General features: G+C 36.1%; 1 protein-coding gene across 2 annotated transcripts in view; it reads left to right on the plus strand.

Moving 5' to 3' along the window:
- Positions 1–3,151: 3,151 nt before the first annotated feature.
- stum (stum, mechanosensory transduction mediator homolog) overlaps positions 3,152–19,823 on the plus strand; it is a 29,662-nt gene continuing 12,990 nt past the window's right edge. For both annotated transcript variants that reach the window (XM_055185598.2, XM_055185599.2), the window contains exon 1: positions 3,152–3,459. In XM_055185598.2, coding sequence (XP_055041573.1) covers positions 3,291–3,459 — 169 coding nt within the window. In that variant the 5' untranslated portion in view covers positions 3,152–3,290. The remainder of the gene's footprint in view (positions 3,460–19,823) is intronic.

A 19,823-nucleotide genomic window follows, 5' to 3' on the forward strand; every position in this document is an offset into this window, starting at 1 on the left:
AATTGTTACCTTTGAGTAAAACTGTGGGTGTTTGACTTGTCATTTATTATTTATAGTTAAGAAAAAAATGTTTTCCCCCAAAATAAAAATACTGTCACTGGGGTTCCCTTTACTTTCTTAATATTATCAATAATTACATTATATAGATTTAATCATATTTTGTTGTAGCTATTGGATAAACGACTGGACAAAAATCACAACAGCATACATTTAGGAAAAAGTATTAAATTAAATTAGGTATTCTTAAAATGAAATTAACATTAATAAAAAATAATTTCATTTTAAGAAAACTTGATTCAATCATGTGCAACCGGAGATTTTTTCACTGTGTATAAATACTAAAAGTAGACTTTACCCAATGGCACAAGGTTGTTATCAATGTCAGGTCAGACTGGTTCTAACATTTTATTTATTTCTCTTTGAATCTTCATTTCGAGGTTGTCAGTGTTTTCATCTTCACCTCTATTAACCTTCATATAAAACAGCAAGTTACCCATCTATCCACTAGTGGCCGCTATTGCATGCCAATTCTTACGCACTTTGTTGGAAGCTGTTAGAAATGCATTTTATCTCACATAATAACTTGTACTTAGTTATCAACATTCTTGGCACTTTAAGGTTTGATAATTGTCTAAAGAATACAGACAATATAAAACAAGCAAATCGCCTCAAAAAACATTCAGATATAATTTGTACCAAATTCTGGTAATAACATTTAATGACATATGCAATTACAATGAACATGTTTTTACATAAGGAGTGCCTTTGTTAATGTTTAAAGCCATCTAATGTGTGATTCAGTTACTCCTAATAACCTTTAAAAGACAATGCATATACAGTACAACTTGAATGCACTGTTGCAAGTTTCTTTGGATTAGTGTCTGTCAAATGCATAAATGTTACAACTGACTGTATGTTGGAGTGTGAATGCCTTAAAATATACTAGGGCTAATTCATTGTTTATAAGTGCATGTGTTTGTCTTATTAACTTGTTACTTTAAATGTTTGGCTGGTGAATGCAATTTTAGCCTATAACAGCTCTGATGTATCAGACAAGACATGAGACCAAACAGGTGGTCACAAGCACAAATTCCACACCAGTATCTTTTCCTGATTAAAAGGATTCAAAATGTGTTTTTTGACATCTAAAGGCTATTATATTTAATTTTGTGGCGGTGACAGGGGATTTAGCAAACCTGTTTGAAAACAATCAATATTTTTCAATTTCTTTGCTAGCTAAAGTGGCAGAGTCTTGACACACTTAAGATCTTTGGGGATTACGTCTATAGCTGGTTTTGAAAAACACCACTTTTGACAAATTTGCAAAGGCCATCAGTTGGTAAAAACATTGCTGACCCCAGATGTCTGTTTCTGGTGTGCTCTCAACCCACTAGACAATGTGATATGGTAGCACGGATGCCATATCAAAATGTTTATCGAGAAAAACATTTTAAATTCATCAACAGTTTGATTTAAAAATCTTTGGTGAATAAAATATTGGAAATATATTTTGTGCATGTATTTTCATTTGGCTTGCCTTCTTTTTTGTCCAGTGTCCAAGAATTAAAAAAATAAATATTTAATAATTAACACATAAATGTTTTATTACAGTATATCAATCTATCACCTGTTTTTACATTTTCCTAATTTGTAAAACCAAGTGGTTTGCAAAACAGACTTAGAAAGCCCAGTCTTTATGAACTGCCAGAATTATTTTCATTTTCATATATCATGTACTTTACTTGCTCAGTAAAAACACAAATTTACCACATCCACCAAGAATACTCTGTTGCTATGTGACCTAACAGCAAATGAGTTTGGAGGTCACCTTAACGACCCTTTCCAGAGAAATATCCAGCGGCTAGTCACTATTTGTTAAGGGACCTAAGAATAGAGCAGCTTAACCTCACTGGGGAGAAACTGAATAAGTATCGAAAGACTGACAGAAGATGATTTAATTAAGACTGCATGTGTGAACTTAAATGTCAAAACAGCCTGAACTAAAATTGATTTGTCGTCGTTTAGTTGCTTTTTCCATCCCAAGAGCAAAAGTGGACAGTACACTTATATTCACAAAGAAGGTTACATTACTGTAACTCTTAACATATACCGTACAACCCTTTACCTCTTTAAGCAGCTGTGTTGTCATGACCACCTTAACAAAATAAAAGCACAAAAAAGCATATTAAAATTAATTTAAAGTCAAACAAAAACAATGCCCCCTTTTTTGAAAAGCTTAATATCTGTCCATTGATTTGGAGATAAACATTGTAAACATTAATGTAATAACTAGATCCTGCGTGTGTTTTCTTTTTTTTGCAATGATTCACCAATGGTGGACCAAATTCTCACCAGTACTTTCATAATTCTGGTTAATTAAACTCTGATTTATTGCCTCATGTCTTTCTCATCACTGTCACATCGGTCTCATATTGGTCAGATTGTCTCGCCACTTTTAAAACTGCCATGTTGATGGGAAGATTGTGTTGCGCTTGTGTATGGTTGAGTGACAATAAAATGGATTTGATTTTGGTTTTGATATTGTCAGTAAATAGAAATACATTTTGGCTTCACAATGGTGCACCCTTTATAGTACTGGTAATATAAAAAAAATAACGTTAAGCATACAATTTACTCAAATAAATTGCTTTCTGCCACATGGCTGGGAAAGGGCGACTGTGTTCGGATGAGCGTGTGCCACAGTTTTAGACAGCTGTTGACACAACAGACCCAGATGGTTTTGATTGGATGTCCGGCTCATTGTGACTGCACTGGCATTGAATGGCCTTTCACAAAATGGGCAACATATCAGCTGGTTCAAAACCTGTTATGCTATATACACAGACGGGACCATTATTTCACTCCTTTGTACAAAAGGTCAGATTTCCATGCCTTAAGTGATGCTCTTTGCACACAATAAAAATACAACCCAACTTTGTTATCAACCAAGATTGGATTTTCTCTTCAACCACATCAGAAAAACAAAACACACACACTTTACAACACAAATGTTACAAGAAAACAAAATCATTTTGGGATCAAATGAATCAGAGCAGCATTATGGTGATGAATTATGAGTTTTTTTTTACATTTGGATAAACTATCCCTTTAATAGTTCTACCCCACTGACACCACTATAAATACATTGTGTAATGTAGTGTAGTAAAGTGTGACGCCTCTCCCGTTCACTGCGCGCACTTCAACATCTTCATCGCGCCCGGAGCTGCGCCTGATAGTGACCACACACCATACGGATTTTAAGGTTTGCTCTTGGTTAACTACTTTTGAAAATGGACCAGAAAGACGCAGAAATGAACGATAAAGGAGTTTCATCTTCTACCAGTGGAGTTGTCATTCAAGTCAGGGAGAAGAAAGGACCTTTACGCGCAGCCATTCCCTATATGCCATTTCCAGTAGCTGTCATCTGCTTGTTTCTCAACACGTTTGTGCCCGGACTGGGTGAGTTCATCATTTCTAACCAAATGGACTTTTTGCAAAAATAAAGTTTAAGATCTGTATTATTTACGCATTAATATTAAGTGTTACAGTAGCCTATGCGTCAGTCTAAAATAAACGCATTTTATCAACAAGTTCAACGTGCAACAAGCACAAAGTCAACAGTTTAGTAGTTCAGTACTAGTTTGTGTAGCAAAATGTTACTTTGCATCTTATATACTTTATATATGTTGCATTGTATTGTATTGTTTATACTTTGCAACGATCGGAGGCGCGGTGTAAATGTCCAGTCACGCGACATTGCACACAGCATTTTATTTAGTCGTGCATTTATTCATGTGTCCACTTATGGATAATGCACAATTATTTTGCATAAATCACCTAAAATCGAACGCAAAATCTATTCAGCTCAAGTTTCTTCATTAGGTCTGATACTGTATAACCAACACAGTTTTAGCTGAGGTTAGATAATGCATTTATAGATATATAAACATTGTAAATAATTGCATGCACTTCATTGCTCTGATTGATAACTTGACATTTTTGGTGATCTATTCATTCATGCCCAATATTGTCATTTCTACCCAATTCTCAATTATTTCAGTTTGACCTGTGATTGGGTCTTTGACTGTATGTGTTATCTTGCCTCCATCTCCTTTCATTCTTGAACAAAGCACTCCTCTCTTCTTTATTGCCAATAGACTGAGGATAATGGAGGTTTCCAAAGACCAAATGGATCATCTTATTTCCTTGTATCGATGCTACATCCACTGCATTACAAACATTAAATCGAATGACTGTACTCTTTGTACTTATGCAATTCAATAGTAGACATAGTATACCTTACGTTTAAAAAGCCTGAGGAGTATGGCCTCAGCAAATATGTAAGTCTTTGAAATATGAAACGGTAAAAAAATAATCTTCCTATATGTTCTTTGTTTTTAATACCTGGAATGCTGCTGAAACATAAACTTTATACTTTTAATCTGAGCATTTATACTGTAATCCAGGCTATTAGCTGAAGTGATGCATCTTGGCTCTCTTGTCTTTTATGGATCACCATAATACACAGCACCTCTATGGTTTGTATGTCTGGGACAGTGGCAAAGCTCAGGGTCCAAGCACTGACAGATGTGGTTTGATTTAATATGGTAATAAAAACGCCAACTGTCAACCTTGTTACCGTCTGCTCGGCCACTTGTGGCCCTCTCGTGTTTGTCAATATTGGTTTCATCCATCAGGATACCCCCACTGGAACCGTGCTTCATGTCATCTAATCTTGTAGTCCACTTTTTCATCGGCCCTCATCAAATTTCGGGCCGTCCCTCTGGACTCTAGAGGACATCGAGTACGTTTGGTGAACGTGTGTGCGCTTTACATCTTGTGAAAGCGATACGTGAGTCTTGCATGGATTTAGTATGAATCAGTGCATGCTATTAGTTTGGATTGCCTAAGATATTATTTTTTCCTAATATTACTCACAAATACACATTTTTTAAAGGATTAGTCAATTTTCTTTAAAAAAAAAATCCAGATAATTTACTCACCACCATGTCATCCAAACTGTTGATGTCTTTCTTTGTTCAGTCGAGAAGAAATTATGTTTATTGAGGAAAACATTCCAGGATTTTTCTCATTTTAATGGACTTTAATGGACCCCAATACGTAACAGTTTTAATGCAGTTTAAAATTGCAGTTTCTAAAGAGCCCAAACGAGGCATAAGGGTCTTATCTAGCAAACCGATTGTCATTTTTGGCAAGAAAAATAAAAAATATGCACTTTTAAACCACAACTTCTCGTCTTCCTCTGGTCTTGTGATGCGCCAGCGCGACCTCACATAATACATCATCACAACAAGAGGCAACAGATGATGTATGCGAAACTACGCCCCAGTGTGTACAAGTGTGTAGAAAGAGGACCGTTCCAATGTTGTTGTATGTGGAATGATACTTAATGTCTTTGTGTTAGTTTATTGTTTAAAATGGTCCGCAAATGTGCGTTTCATATATGTAACACGTGACCTTTCGACGTCATGACGCAATTACATGAGGTCGCGCTGGCTCGTCACAGGACCGGAGATAGATGAGAAGTTGTGGTTTAAAAGTGAATATTTTTTATTACGATAACAATCGTATCACTAGATAAGACCCTTATGCCTCGTTTGGGATCGTTTAGAGTCCTTTGAAACTGCAATTTTAAACTGCATTAACATTGTTAAGTGTTGGGGTCCATTAAAGTCCATTAAAATTAGAAAAATCCTGGAATGTTTTCCTCAAAAAACATCATTTCTTCTCGACTGAACAAAGAAAGACATTAACAGTTTGGATGACAAGGTGGTGAGTATATTATCTGGATTTTTTTTTTTTTTAAGAAAATGGACTAATCCTTTAACACACAGTATAGAGCTCTTATTCTAGAGATGGAATTGAATAACAGTTCAGATTGTTTTGTCTCGTATATCTTCAGATTAAGATTGTAGACCTTTGGATCTTGACAAATCCGGGTACATTTTCATACATTTTCCCGCAACTAGTGACGCATGCGATTACGGGAGGAAAAAAATAGAAGATATAAGCAAGTCACCCTTTGCTCTTTATTCAACCTCTTTGGACAACAGAGATATTAAATAGATCTCCCATTTCATTATTGTTCTGTATGATTGCCCTTGAGGGCTGTACTGTGCCCGTTTCTTATCATCTCTCCAGATGGGGATGGTTTACAAAGCTCCCGTCTGCTGCACATTTGTACAAACATAAACTAGAACAGAATATTATGACAAGATAGTCCATGTTTAGACGGTGAAGATACGAAGGAAATGCCAAGAGCCAAATGGGGCTCATGTGAGTACATACTGCATTCATGTTGTCAGAGACCATTACCACACTACTTAGTGTACCGTGCCTGACAAGCTGCTCCTCGCGTTTAATTACAGATAGTTGGCTGGGCATGCATTAGGCCAGATGAGGTTAGATTTATGTTCATTCGCATGTGCATTAAAAGAAGGAATCAAGGCCAAAAAAATGTTGGTCTGGGTAACCAACACGATCTCATGCCAAATGTTTGCTTTCACCCCTGTGCCATTGGGTTTAGGGCAGGGTTACAGGTCAGGTATCATGGATTACTTTTTTCTAATAATTGTACGTTTTTGTGTGATTCACTTTGGATGAATTCATACAAATTTGCCAACTCATAAAATATGTACACATTAGCCCCTTATACCCTCATTCACTATTCCCTACATTAGGTCACTAATAAAGTCTGTGGTGCTGCGGAAACCATCTTGTGTCGCGATGGAGGAGTTCATTTGGCACGCGCCTCGCATGGGTAGCAGCTAGCCATTAGCCTCTTTTCACACAGTAATTCTGGTAAATTACCATGAATTTACCAGAATGAATTTACGAGTAAATACAAAAATGTGCTGTTCACACATGCAGTGACGTTCCGTCTTTTTACCAGTAAGACATCATTCACACATCAGTATCAAAATACCGGTAAACTCGGAGAGAAAGCGGAAGTTACCTGTGGCGCGCGGCCGGCGAGCTCCGTGTCGTATTTGTAAACAAGGGCGGGTTATGATTAATATCGTCGGTCCGTATTTTGTTGTTTTCACTTCTGTGGCAAACGGTCGCGAAGTTGCTCGTGACCAAACAACATTGCGTTAGGTGGCGTCAAACGGAACCTGCGTTTGCACATTAGGCTTCACCGAGGGTGTGCTAAGGACGTCGGCAATTTGGCAAAATGATGGTAAGCTGTTTTAAACAACTTTGAAGAAATGTGGATGTTAACTTCAGATGTGCTCGACTTTTAAGCAGCATGATGTGTGTGGAAACGTTTGTAAACAGTGCGGGGGTAAACGCGTCACCTATATAAAAACGTTCTGATTGGCCCGATCTGTCAGCGCGGTCTGACGTCGTCCGTTCTTAATACCGGTAATTCTATATTTTTCATTCATACATAGCGCTTACTGGTAAATTACTGGTTATCTTACAACCTGTCTTACTGGTAAATTGGAAGCACTGATTTACTGGAAAGGTTCTGTTCACACATGACATGTTAACTGCAATTTACCAGTAAATTATCAGTAAAGACTGTGTGTGAAAGGGCCTATTGGGGTGATTCTCACGAAAACTTGTTTTTAAAAATGTCAAGCATGAAAATGTAAAAATTGCTTAAATTTACTTTTTTTCCCACCAGACATTGAAAAACAAAGTCTGGAGTAAATGGGAACATTAATTTAAAAACTTTTACTTATCATTTAACACTTTTTGTAACATAATTTAAAAAATTAGTCCTAAAAAATCTCATTACCGCAACAGTCAGAAAAAATCAACACTGACATATTTTCAAAATTACATGACAAACCTGAAAGAACATAATTTGGAGATTCTGCACATGCATTTAAAATCAAAGTATTATGCTTCTGTTAATTAAATTAACATTTAATAAGCATCTGTTGCGGTAATGATAATCAAAATGTCGTGTAAGCATTCTGACAAGACAATATTTCAAATTAACTGTAAAAAAATGACCTTACCTGGTAGCCATCTTGAAGTAACTGGTCCATGTGCTTGGTCACTCAAAATCAAACTTTATTAAAATTCTGTATGTGTGCTTAAACTGTTCTCAAAAAGTGTTGCGGAGGATGAGAACATCAGGCATGGACACATCATTTTCCTAATTTTTCTTCATTATTATTATACATGAATATTCAGTAAATATTTTTTCTGTCATCTAAAGTCGTCTAGCAAAACATCCATTTATTTGTTTTCTTAATATTTTTGTGTTAATTTGATTAAATTACAACATAACGCCTGTTCAAACACAGCCGGACACATTGCGGTAATGAGAATTTCAGCAGAAAATGAGATAAAATTTACAATTTCTTATGTTGAAATCACACATTGTGCAAGGTAGAACACAGTGTTGTGTTAATTCTGATGCTTTTTAATTTTACTATATTACACATTTTAAATCTAAAATCATTAGTGCCGTGGTGTTTCAATGGTTTCGTGAGAATCACCCATTGAGTGTACATTGGTTGTGCACTCCTAATTGCAGTGCATTATAGGGTTAAATAAGTGCACTCAATAATGTCCACTATAATTTTGGACATCACTACAAAATGGCTGTCCTCTCAACATAAGGAGCTATTTCTGACATTGGGTTACACACAGCATGTGTTACACAAAGTGAGCATTCAGTGCTGAAGGTAGATGATGTTTTTTTTTCACATTGCCAATAATAAATTCATTGACAAAAACAATTTGACAGTTGAATTTACAGTTTAATCGTAGTCTTGCATGTTTATTTGCATAATTTATTCAGGTATACTTCACGACTTTGGGTGTCTGAAATCACCCCTTATACCCTCATTCACTTTTCCTAATGCATTATATCACTTCACTTATATAGTCCACTTGAAGGAGTAAATAATAGCGAGTGAGGGAATTCTGAAACAAAGAAGCTGTTTGGTTGTAATGTACACTTGTTATTGCGATGCATCATGGGATTGAACGAGGGAACTAAACATTGTACACATCACAAGGGTATTTTGGGAGCCGTTGTGTCTACATTGATATCCAATAATACACCCTGTTCCAGAAGTGTATATTTTGTCCAGACTCAATGAGATGGAATTTCATCTGAAGATTTTCTCAAGGTCTAAAAGTGGAAAATAGTTGACTGTTTATCTTGACCCTGAATCCAATTTGTAAGGCATTTCACATAGAGAATCAACTAAAGCCTGTAGTGATCTTTATAGGTTGCACATTTTATTCAGTTAATACATGCAGGGGATGACAATAAGGTACTTTTTTCTGTGTTTCTCTATAGCGCTGTTTTCACTGTCCTAAAAACGGGTTGATGTCTTCTTTGTTCTATGAAGTCCCTCCTTCAGAAATATGTAATGAGATCTGATTGGGTAGCTGGTACAGTTTGCTATGATACGATGACAGCAGCTTAACACACGTTGTCTGGAAAGGTCACGTCAGATTGAGGAAGCTGTCCTCATCAAAGGGCAAACAAAAGGAGAGTTGACTTTGGGATGAAAATAACAGTGTCTCTATGGCATGCCGACAAAAACACTCTACTCTTCCTCTTCTCTGTGGAAAAAGGTCACGCCCTTTTTTGGCGTATTCCTGTAGGCGGAGGTTAGTCAAAACTGCTGAATATTGTCATATACGTGGGAAGTAAAGGGTCGTAGTCCAAACCAGCAATTCTCTGTAGTCCTTGAAAGGTGAATTTCTTTTAAAGAAAATATATCGCTTGGCATTGAACTTTAAGCTTTATCATTTAGCAGGTATTATTAATGCTATTATAGGAACATTACACACCAACTAAAGTTTGAAAAATAGGATCATGAAAAACAGCACCTTTAAATTAGGGGTGTAAATCGGACAGTAAAGGAACAGTATGTAGGGTTGTGGCTAAAACTGGTACTGCAATCAAACAACTGGTGGCCAATACACAACATGACAACATCAACATCAGTTGAGTACTGCACTCCACTTTTTAAATGACAATATCCTGGCCAGACCACTGTTGTCAGTGATATAAGTATTTGAAGTGGAAATGATTTCTTAATGTCTAGTGACATTTCAGGGCCATTTTATGATTAATTTATATCAATTTCTTACATACTGTTCCTTTAATTAAGATTTGATACAAAATTGATTTTCTCCACCAGCGGTGCGATTTATGCTGATACATCAAACACTTCTTCGATGCGATTAAGATTCGATCTGAATCTATTAATTTTCAAAATGTTTATATTACGTGCCTACCTAGTTAACTCTTTCCCCGCCAGCGTTTTTTAAAAAAAGTTGCCAGCCAGCGCCAGCTTTTTTCATGATTTTTACAAAAGTTTAATGCCTTCCAGAAAATGTTCTTCTATAAATATATAAACAAACTATATATCAAATAAAAGAAGAGACCCTCTGCTTTCAAACAAAAAAAAAAACGTTTCATTCTACCTTCATTAGTTCTCTTTTTATCACCTCTCAAATATGGGTAGGTTTCTTCAAAAACACCCAAAAAGCTAAGATAATTCCATTTTTGTGAAGGACTTTTGATAAAGATCAGATGCATAGCGATCTTTTAAACATATACAGAGTTTTTTCTCTTTCACATGAGGGGCTACTTCCTGGTTGTATAAGTTGCGGAAGTGCGCCACCTGGTGGATAATATGGTATTGCGGGAAGCCTGAAATTCTCGTTATTGGCAGGGAAGCGTTTTCTCTTAATATCCGAGTTAAGCAGTTACATTTCTACTTAAAAATGAACCGAGCCCCTAAGGGGACATTAGAGTAAAGAAATCTAAAGTTTAGTTTCATGTGCTCATGCAAAACCTTCTTGTGCAGAGTTTTTTTTAAAGTTTAGTTTCTCATGCTCACGTGAAACTTTAGCATGCGCACGTGAAACTAAACTAAACTAAACTTTAAAAAAAAACTAACACGATAGTTTCACGTGCGCACGTGATAGTTTCACGTGCGCACGCAAAATTATACTTTGTTTAATTTTTGCTCCATGTCCCCTTAGGGGCTCCGTACAAATGCAACCAAAATATTAAATTAAACGCTTTGAAAATGACACAATCTCTTTCCCAATTTTTCCCAAAGCAAAAAGCATTTTGTAAAGGAATTTTGTTAGAGATCTTTCAGTATTTTGTACCAAATCATTGAGTTAGTTTTAGGGGGAAAAAATATTAGATCGAAAAATAAATTAATAAAAAAATAAAACTGTTAAACTTAAAGGAACAGTATGTAAGAAATGTATATCAATTAATCATAAAATGGCCCTGATATGTCACTAGACATTAAGAAATCATTTTCATTTCAAATACTTATATCACTCACAACAGTGGTCTGGCCAGGATATTATAATTTAAAAAGTGGAGTTGCAGCCCTCAACTGATGTTTATGTTGTCATGTTGTGTATTGGCCACCAGTTTTGTGATTGCAGTGCCAGTTTTAGCCACAAGTTTTGTGATTGCAATACCAGTTTTGGCCACAATCCTACATACTGTTCCTTTAAGCATTTGATCTGTCACACAACAAAAGGTCTAACAGTCAAACAGTGGTGTCTTTTAAGAGATTTTAAAAAATAAATAAATAAACTGATCAACATGTCAGAAAAGAGGACACGGCGTTTTGCATGGACAATATCACCTGCCATGCTAAACACACGCTCGTCTTCGGTCTCTTTCGCTGTGTTTTCGCTGCTACAGTACAACCGCTTTGTTGCTCCATCACATTTTCTTACTAATCCTAACAGATGAAAAAAAAATGCACGCTTTGGGCAGATGGATTTTACGTTATGGAATTAGGATGTGGAGAATGTCAAAATAAAGGTACCTCAATAAAAAAAAAATTTCAGATCGGATGCATCGGATCATTAGAAATAAAAATGATGTATTGATCCATATCGATGTACCCCTACTTTAAATCACTAAAAATATATATGTGAAGCTTTGCATTAGCAGAATATCGAAATGGAAGGAAGTAGTATAGTTTACATGTATACTTTACTCCAAGATTCAGAGTATCATTAAAAATAGATGGTTTATGTGCCAAGACTAAAGTATACATATTAAAATGCTATGATGTTACCATTTAGTGATCAGAAGATGTATAGTGAGTGATTCAGTGTTTAAATCTGGCATTTCAGCTCTGCTCACGGTTGCTCGATAAAAACTGCTCATGTGTCAGATTTGAAATGACTGGTGTAATTCTCTGGGATAGAGTCAAAAGATTCATGTGGACGCTATATCCCAACACTCTTTGAACTGTACCCATGGCACAAACCCCGGTGCTCTTCTAGTTGCCATGACAGCAGATGCTTGCAGAAGACTGCTTGCCTATCTCTGAGATAGAAAGTAGATAAGCCCGTCTGTGAATTCATTCCAAGGCAAAGCAGAGAACTTCAAATGGCAATAAAAGAGTACAGTGTGGTGTTTTAGACCAGCTAAAAAAAATTAAGCCTGGAATTTATTTTAAATTCCATTAATACGTTTGAAAAGCTTCTCTAGTCTTCTCTAAAGCAAACAAGTTACTGAACAAAGACAGAAATCTGGTGACTGTCAGGTAAAGGGCTCTTGTATTTAACCTTCAACGCGTTTTGACAACTCTCTTGTGGATGCAACTAAAAATAGACTGAATAAATCACAGCAAGAAAACAGTGTTGTACTCTGATGTTATTTACTTTCTCATTTCTTAACATATTAGTGATCCTGCCTGTGAAGTCCAGACAAAAGTCTCATAATCTAATGATGAAAAGCATCACAGTTTCTAGAGACTGGGTTACCAATAGTACTTTGTTATGTAAAACTAAAAACATACTCTTCGAAAAAATGATTATTATTCACGGGACTACAGTATTTTTCAAGTCTAAGTTAAAAAAAATTTCCACATTAGGATAGACAATATATAAGGTACATGGATAGTAAATTAATGCAGCAATTGAAGAGCTCAGATGCAAAACCCTTTAAGTGCATCTGATGTGTTTTTGTAAATGATCATTTTTTATCATTGTCTTTAATAGATTCTGCCAACATAGTTTTTTTCTGAATGGCCTTATTCTGAGATTAAGCAGATTTTAAGCGAAGTATTTGATGAACGTATAATACGTGCTGAGAGCATTCAGTTAATATCATTCTCATTTTTGACAGAGGTGGCATTTAGATGCTTTTGCATCTGAGCTCCTTAAATGAATATTCAATTTTCTTAAAAGAAAAATCCAGATAATTTACTCACCACCATGTCATCCAAAATGTTGATGTCTTTCTTTGTTCAGTCGAGAAGAAATTATGTTTTTGAGGAAAACATTGCAGGATTTTTCTCATTTTAATGGACTATAATAGACACCAACAATTAACACTTAACTCAACACGTAACTCCGTTTTTCAAAGGACTATAAACAATCCCAAACAAGGCATAAGGGTCTTATCTAGCAAAACGATTGTCATTTTTGACAAGAAAAATAACAAATATACACTTTTAAAGCACAACTTCTCGTCGAGATCTGGTCGTGATGCGCCAGCGTGACCTCACGCAATACGTCATGACGTCAAGAGGTCACAGAAGACGAACGCGAAACTCCGCCCCAGTCTTTACAAGTGTGGAGGAAGAGGACCGTTCTTACGTTGTTGTGTGTCAACTGATACTAATTAATGTCTTTGTGTCAGTTTATTGTTTACAATGGTCCGCAAATGTGCGTTTTATATATGTAACACGTGACCTTCCTACGTTACTACGCATTTACGTTAGGTTGCGCTGGACCGGATCTAGACGAGAAGTTGTGCTTCAAAAGTGTATATTTGTTATTTTTCTTGTCAAAAATGACAATCGTTTTGCTAGATAAGACCCTTATGCATCGTTTGGGATTGTTTATAGTCCTTTGAAACTCCGCCGAAAAAAACTGTTACGTGCTGAGTTAAGTATTAAATGTTGGGCTCTATCAAAGTCCATCAAAACCAGAAAAATCCTGCAATGTCTTCCCCAAAAAACACAATTTCCTCTCGACTGAACAAAGAAAGACATCAACATTTTGGATGACATGGTGGTGAGTAAATTATCTGGATTTTTCTTTTAAGAAAATGGAATATTCCTTTAATGTTTTTATAATAGTTAACACTGAAAGGAAAAATGGCTTGTGCTGTATTGTTTATGGCGCACAAGCATCACAGAGCATTTAAGCCATTTGCAACATCAGAAAGACAATGACACTGTGCCAGGTCTTGATGAGATATCATCAACCAGAGACTAATATTGTTCTAGTCCAATTATTTTATTATGGCTGCACTATGGCAATAAACAGAGACGCCCAATAACATATTACAATAATGGATTTGCTTCACACAATATTTGTAATGTCTTATTAGCAATAGGCAGTGATTTTCACTAAAACCATAAAGACACTGGGTCTCATTTATTAATAATTGCGTACGTTTTTCGTATTTATACGCACGCTTGACCTTCTCACAAAAACATTCTGCCTAATTCACAACATGTGCGTATGCACATGAGTTTGTTCTTATAGTTGTTCTTACGTTAGTAAATTTGGAGTGTTCTACACGAGCGGCCGCGTGCACAAGGTTGGTAATTTGCATAAAACACACCCAAACTAGCTCAATGTAAGGGCTTTCCACAGTGCTGGTCCACATAAAATTTTAGAGCAGTTTGTCATGGAAGCAAAAGAGCTCGAAAAAAAATCCATGATGAGATTTATTATCGGTAAAGTTCCGTTTTGCTTTGCTTTTTTTGCTGTCGCTGGAGGAAGCCAGTGCTGTCCACCGAGCGTAGTAACATTAAATAAGTATTGGATGCCTTAACAAATATGACATTTAATTCAGTGGTCTCAAACTTTTTGAGCTTGCGGCCCCCCTTGTGTTTGGTGCATAAGGCCCCCCAAATACAATTTATGACAAATTTGTTCTAAAACGTAACATTTTAATTAGACAAAACATATTAAAGTATACAAAGTAGTGCTAAATTAATGATAAATTAATGTATTTTATAAAATGTCATAAAACTGGGGCCCCCTAGCACCATCTCGCGGCCCCCAGTTTGAGAACTATTGATTTAATTAATATGACAGAGACACGCATCTGTATCTAAAATAAAAACATCCGTACGCACATCTCATGCACAAATTTGTGAATAAGACCCAAGCAAATCCCAAGATTGTGGGATTTGGCTATAAAGCAATGAAGTTGAACTTTTGAGGTACTGAAATGGTTTAACTTATATTTTTATGTTACTTTGCTTAAAAAATTATGTTGATGTAACAAAAATGCTGTGTATTTTTTACAGTGTGACCATTTTAAGTATTTTTAACTCTTTACCATTGATGAGTATCGAGCCCCTAAGGTGACAGTGGTGTAAAAAATATCTAAAGTTTAGTTTCATGTGCTCACGTGAAAGTTTCATTTGCTCACATAAAACTTTCATGTGCTCACGCGAAACCTTCATGTGCAGAATTTTTTGCATGCTCACGTGAACTAAACTTTTTTATTATTTTGCTCCATGTCCCCTTAGGGGCTCCATAGACAAGTTATCTCAATTAAGAGAAAACATGAAAACAGTGTTCCTGATGAATTTTTATGTTAATCTGCAATACCGCGATTATCCACTAGATCAGTAGTTTTCAAACTGGGGGCCAGGGCCCCCAGGGGGGTCGCGAGATGGTGCCAGGGGGGCCCCAGTTTTATGACATTTTATTAGGGCTGTCAAAATTAACGCGTTAATAACGCGTTAACGCAAATTCATTTTAACGCCACTAATTTTATTAACGGAGATTAACGCAACGCGCAATTTCTGTTTGACCCTTGGTCCAGCCCATAGTTGAATGAACAGAGACGCAGACAAATGTGAACCTGTCTAAATGAGTCGAAAGTTTTCATAGAAATAAGAACATTAAGCAAATCGTCTAGCAAATCCAATGCTCTAAATGCTCGTTGGACATCTGATATGATCTTTATTTATACGTCTGAGAGGTTACCGTCCTCCTAATGCTTAATCTAATACAAAAATGCGTCTCAATTCATTTTGGTTTCGCTTTTATGCATGACTTAGAAAATAGACTGCAGGACTTGCTTGATGTTAAAAGAGTCATTAAGAGAGATAAAGTTCGGTACCTGATTAATGTTAAAGAGTTATTAAGAGCGACAAGACTCAAAAGCGATCCCCTCACGCTGACTGACTGATATCTGAAGCGTGTGCACACAGACGCGCGAGTGCGCGACCCGGATATATAGACATCTACACAAAATTACAGTTTTACAAATATCTGTTTTGATAAGAATTCACGCAGGTCGGCTCTATAATCTGTTATGTTTTAAGTAAATGTTTGGTTAACTGTTGGGTAAAACTATCTGATGTGTAACATTATATTAGATCACTTAGATTTTAAGCAGTCTGTCTCAATGTCAATCAAACAAAAGGAAAAAAAGTTGAACAAACATTGATGATGTTTTTGCTTTGTGTGCTAAATCTATTTGTTTTACCAGTGATTTTAAGGTATTGATGTGGTAATATAATGTATGGATGTGGAAATTTTTGTGGTAATTTGACTCTTTCAACTTCAAACACGTGTAGTTCTGTCATATTTTGTTATATTTCAACAAATCATGCATAGTTCTATGTTTTAATAGAGAATGTCAAAATATGAACAACTATTTTTTTTTAATTTGCTAATTCCGACTCAACTTGCCAGCGCAGGTCACAAATGATGCAGCAGCAAACAAAAATGGAGAAAGAAAAATCTTCTGAAAGGAAAATTCATATACAAAACAATGGCTGGTGATTCTGTTAAAATGTAAACAGGCTGTTGTTAACATACATTTGCATAAAGCATCTATATATGTATATATGATTAGAATATTAAAAACCTGAAAAGTGTTAAATTAGGGCAAATTTAGAATGGATAAAAATGTGCGATTAATTTGCGATTAATCGCAGTTAACTCATGAAATCATGCGATTAATCTAGATTATTTTTTTTTAATCTATTGACAGCCCTACATTTTATGAAATGAATTCTTTGTAATTAAACCTAAAAAATAAGGCTGCTAACCAAAAGCACTACTTTTTTGTATAATTTAATGTTTTTTTTAAATTAAAATGTTGAGTTTTAGAACAGTTTTTTGTCACAAATTTTCTTAGGGGGGCCGCGAAGGAAGGCACCGTACACAAGGGGGGCCGCACGCTGAAAAAGTTTGGGAACCACTGCACTAGATTTCCCAATTTATGAAAAACTAAAGCCAAAGCGTTATTTATTAATTTAACTCCGTTTATGTTTTAATAATCGTTCTGAATCTGATCTCTAACAAAATTCCTTCACAAAAATGCAATTATTTCAGCTTTTTGCTAAAAAAAATATTTTTAAAGAAAAATACCAATTTTTAAGAGTTTATAAGCAGAGAAAAAAATGTAGATAGGATGAAAGTTTTTTCCAGTTTTGTTTATTTGTTTATTGTTTGTTTGAAAGCAGAGGCTCTGTTCTTTCATTTGATATATTTGTATGTTTATATATTTTTAAAAGAAAATTTTCCTGGAAGGCATTTTGTGAAACTTTTGTGAAAATCACAAAAAATGGCTGGCCGGGAATGAGTTAATTGTTATTTTTATATTACAGCATTTCATAACTAAATGTTGCTTTTTATCAGTTTAGCAAAAGCCTCAAGTCAAAGTCTCTTTAAAAGCATTAAGAAACATTTACCCCTTTGGCAGACCCGTTTTATCCAATGCGACTTAGTGTATAACAGTGATTCCCAACCTTTTTCACTTCAAGTCCCCCTAGTTGCCCACAACAATATTTAAAGGCCCCCCACTCAACTCAATTTCTTCCAAATAAATTTATCTAGAACTTGGAATGACTAGACAGATGTATATTCTCTACTAAAATGGCCAAAAAAATAAGAAACATCTTGATTTTTGCTTGTTTTAGTTTTTTATAATGCTTGTTTTGTCTAATTTTTAGTAATTTTGAGGCCCCTCGGAAATCTGCTGAGGCCCCCCTGTGGGCCTCGACCCCCTGGTTGGGAAACACTGGTGTATTACAATGTATACATTTTTATCAGTATTTGTGTTCCCTGGGTTCAAACCCATGACCTTTTGCACTGCTATCACAATGTTCTGCATTGAGCCACACATGCAGGAATGCTTTAAAAAGCAGTATTTTAAAGTGCATTAAACAGCGTTTTTTAACAACTCGAATTGCTGAGGAAGAGATGTGTGATGAGTAATCGGCTGGGAACTTGGATGGCTGTAGGCATCAGACTCACTATGTCATGTCTTTTCACAAGCTGTCTTGGCTCTCAACCTTCAACTATTATAAATAGAGGCCACTGAGTTGTTGTTGAATTTTCAATTTCCGGTATCTCGCTGAATGTTTTCCGGGCCTATGGTTATCCTTCATCTCTCCGTCGATGTGTCTGTTATACATCAAGCTCTCTGGCCCAGTTTTATTTCTGCCTGTGGATGAAATGCAATGTAAGATGACGCAATCTTACCAGTTTTATAGGTTAGATCATTAAACATGGGGGTCTGAAAGAGTTTGGAGTGGTGGCCAATGAATGCATGTGGGGATAAAAACGTGTCTTTTATTCCAAAAATATTTTTCCCCAGTAGTTTCACTCTTGATGACTTCCAAACTCAATCCGTTGTGTAATCAACAGGAGAGGCGGCTTGTGAATGATTTCTTGAAAAAAATGTTTATTGAATGGTGCATCTACAAACTCCGCCGAGGCTCTCGCTCAGCCTGGTGGGCAGATAAGTGATTTTCCATTCCACGCAGCAACACCGAGGGTCATCGCAACTATTTTTATCAAATGCGTTTATGTAACAGATGTGTTTAAAACAACCTGCCACTTTAACAACCCGTATTCGCACCTGAGACTCTTCAGACAGATTTCACACCCCCTCTTCTCCTCCTCCTAGCAACATTCGTCTTACTCAGAAGAAAGGGAACCAAGCAGCATAATTAACCTCCTACACTGACAGCGCGGCACATGCATGTGAGAGAGAGTAAAGAAAATTATAGTCATTATGAGTCTAATGTGCAGGGGCCAGGGCTCCTCTGACGCTTAACCAGCGTGGCCCTAGTTAATAAGAGAATAAGCTTCAGTGTGAATGTGAGCGTCTCTCTTGCTCTCTGTTATGTTAGGGCTGCGGTGGTGTTTACATGACATGTGCCATATGTAAGCAGACAGTAGTCTGGGTATCTGCTCAATGCAGTTTGACAGGAGGAATATTGTGCTGTTTATTTGCAGTGCAGATGCGTGTGTGTTATTTGGTCGAGTGGCAGTTTTAACATCATGGACTGTAATTGAAGTGCTACAAACATCCAAGGCTTTGTTTGTCACTTAGGATGTTTTTACACGGAGCTTGTTTGCTGCGTTTCAAGCCAGTGTGCGATTTTTTTCTTGCTTTTCCTTTTTGTTGTCTCTGCTATCTTTGTCATGATGTTACTGTAGAAATAATATTGAAGACAATTAATATATGCAATATATTGTTTCGGGACTTATCAAATATTATTATAACTCAAATAGCATTTATTTTGGTTAAAAATCACAATTGTACTGTAAACAAATGTCCAGAAGTTCATATCAACAGGATTTGGCACTGGGCAACTTCATCGGCTGAGGAACAGACAGTGTTGTTGTTTTTGTTAAATACTCTTGTGCCCGTGATGCCACCTCAAACTAATGTCATCATTGCTCGTTGGCACTGGATTTTAAAATGAAATTATAAAAATGTTAACATCTGTCCAGGCATTGAAAGCTGCAGACTGGAAGTTTTAACTCTTTTCCCACCACTGACGAGTTATATAGAGAAAACATTTGCATAAAAAACGTGTTTCTGAATAATTTTT

This window comes from Misgurnus anguillicaudatus, chromosome 18 (genome assembly GCF_027580225.2).
Source record: "Misgurnus anguillicaudatus chromosome 18, ASM2758022v2, whole genome shotgun sequence".
NCBI classification, from domain to species: Eukaryota; Metazoa; Chordata; class Actinopteri; order Cypriniformes; family Cobitidae; genus Misgurnus; species Misgurnus anguillicaudatus.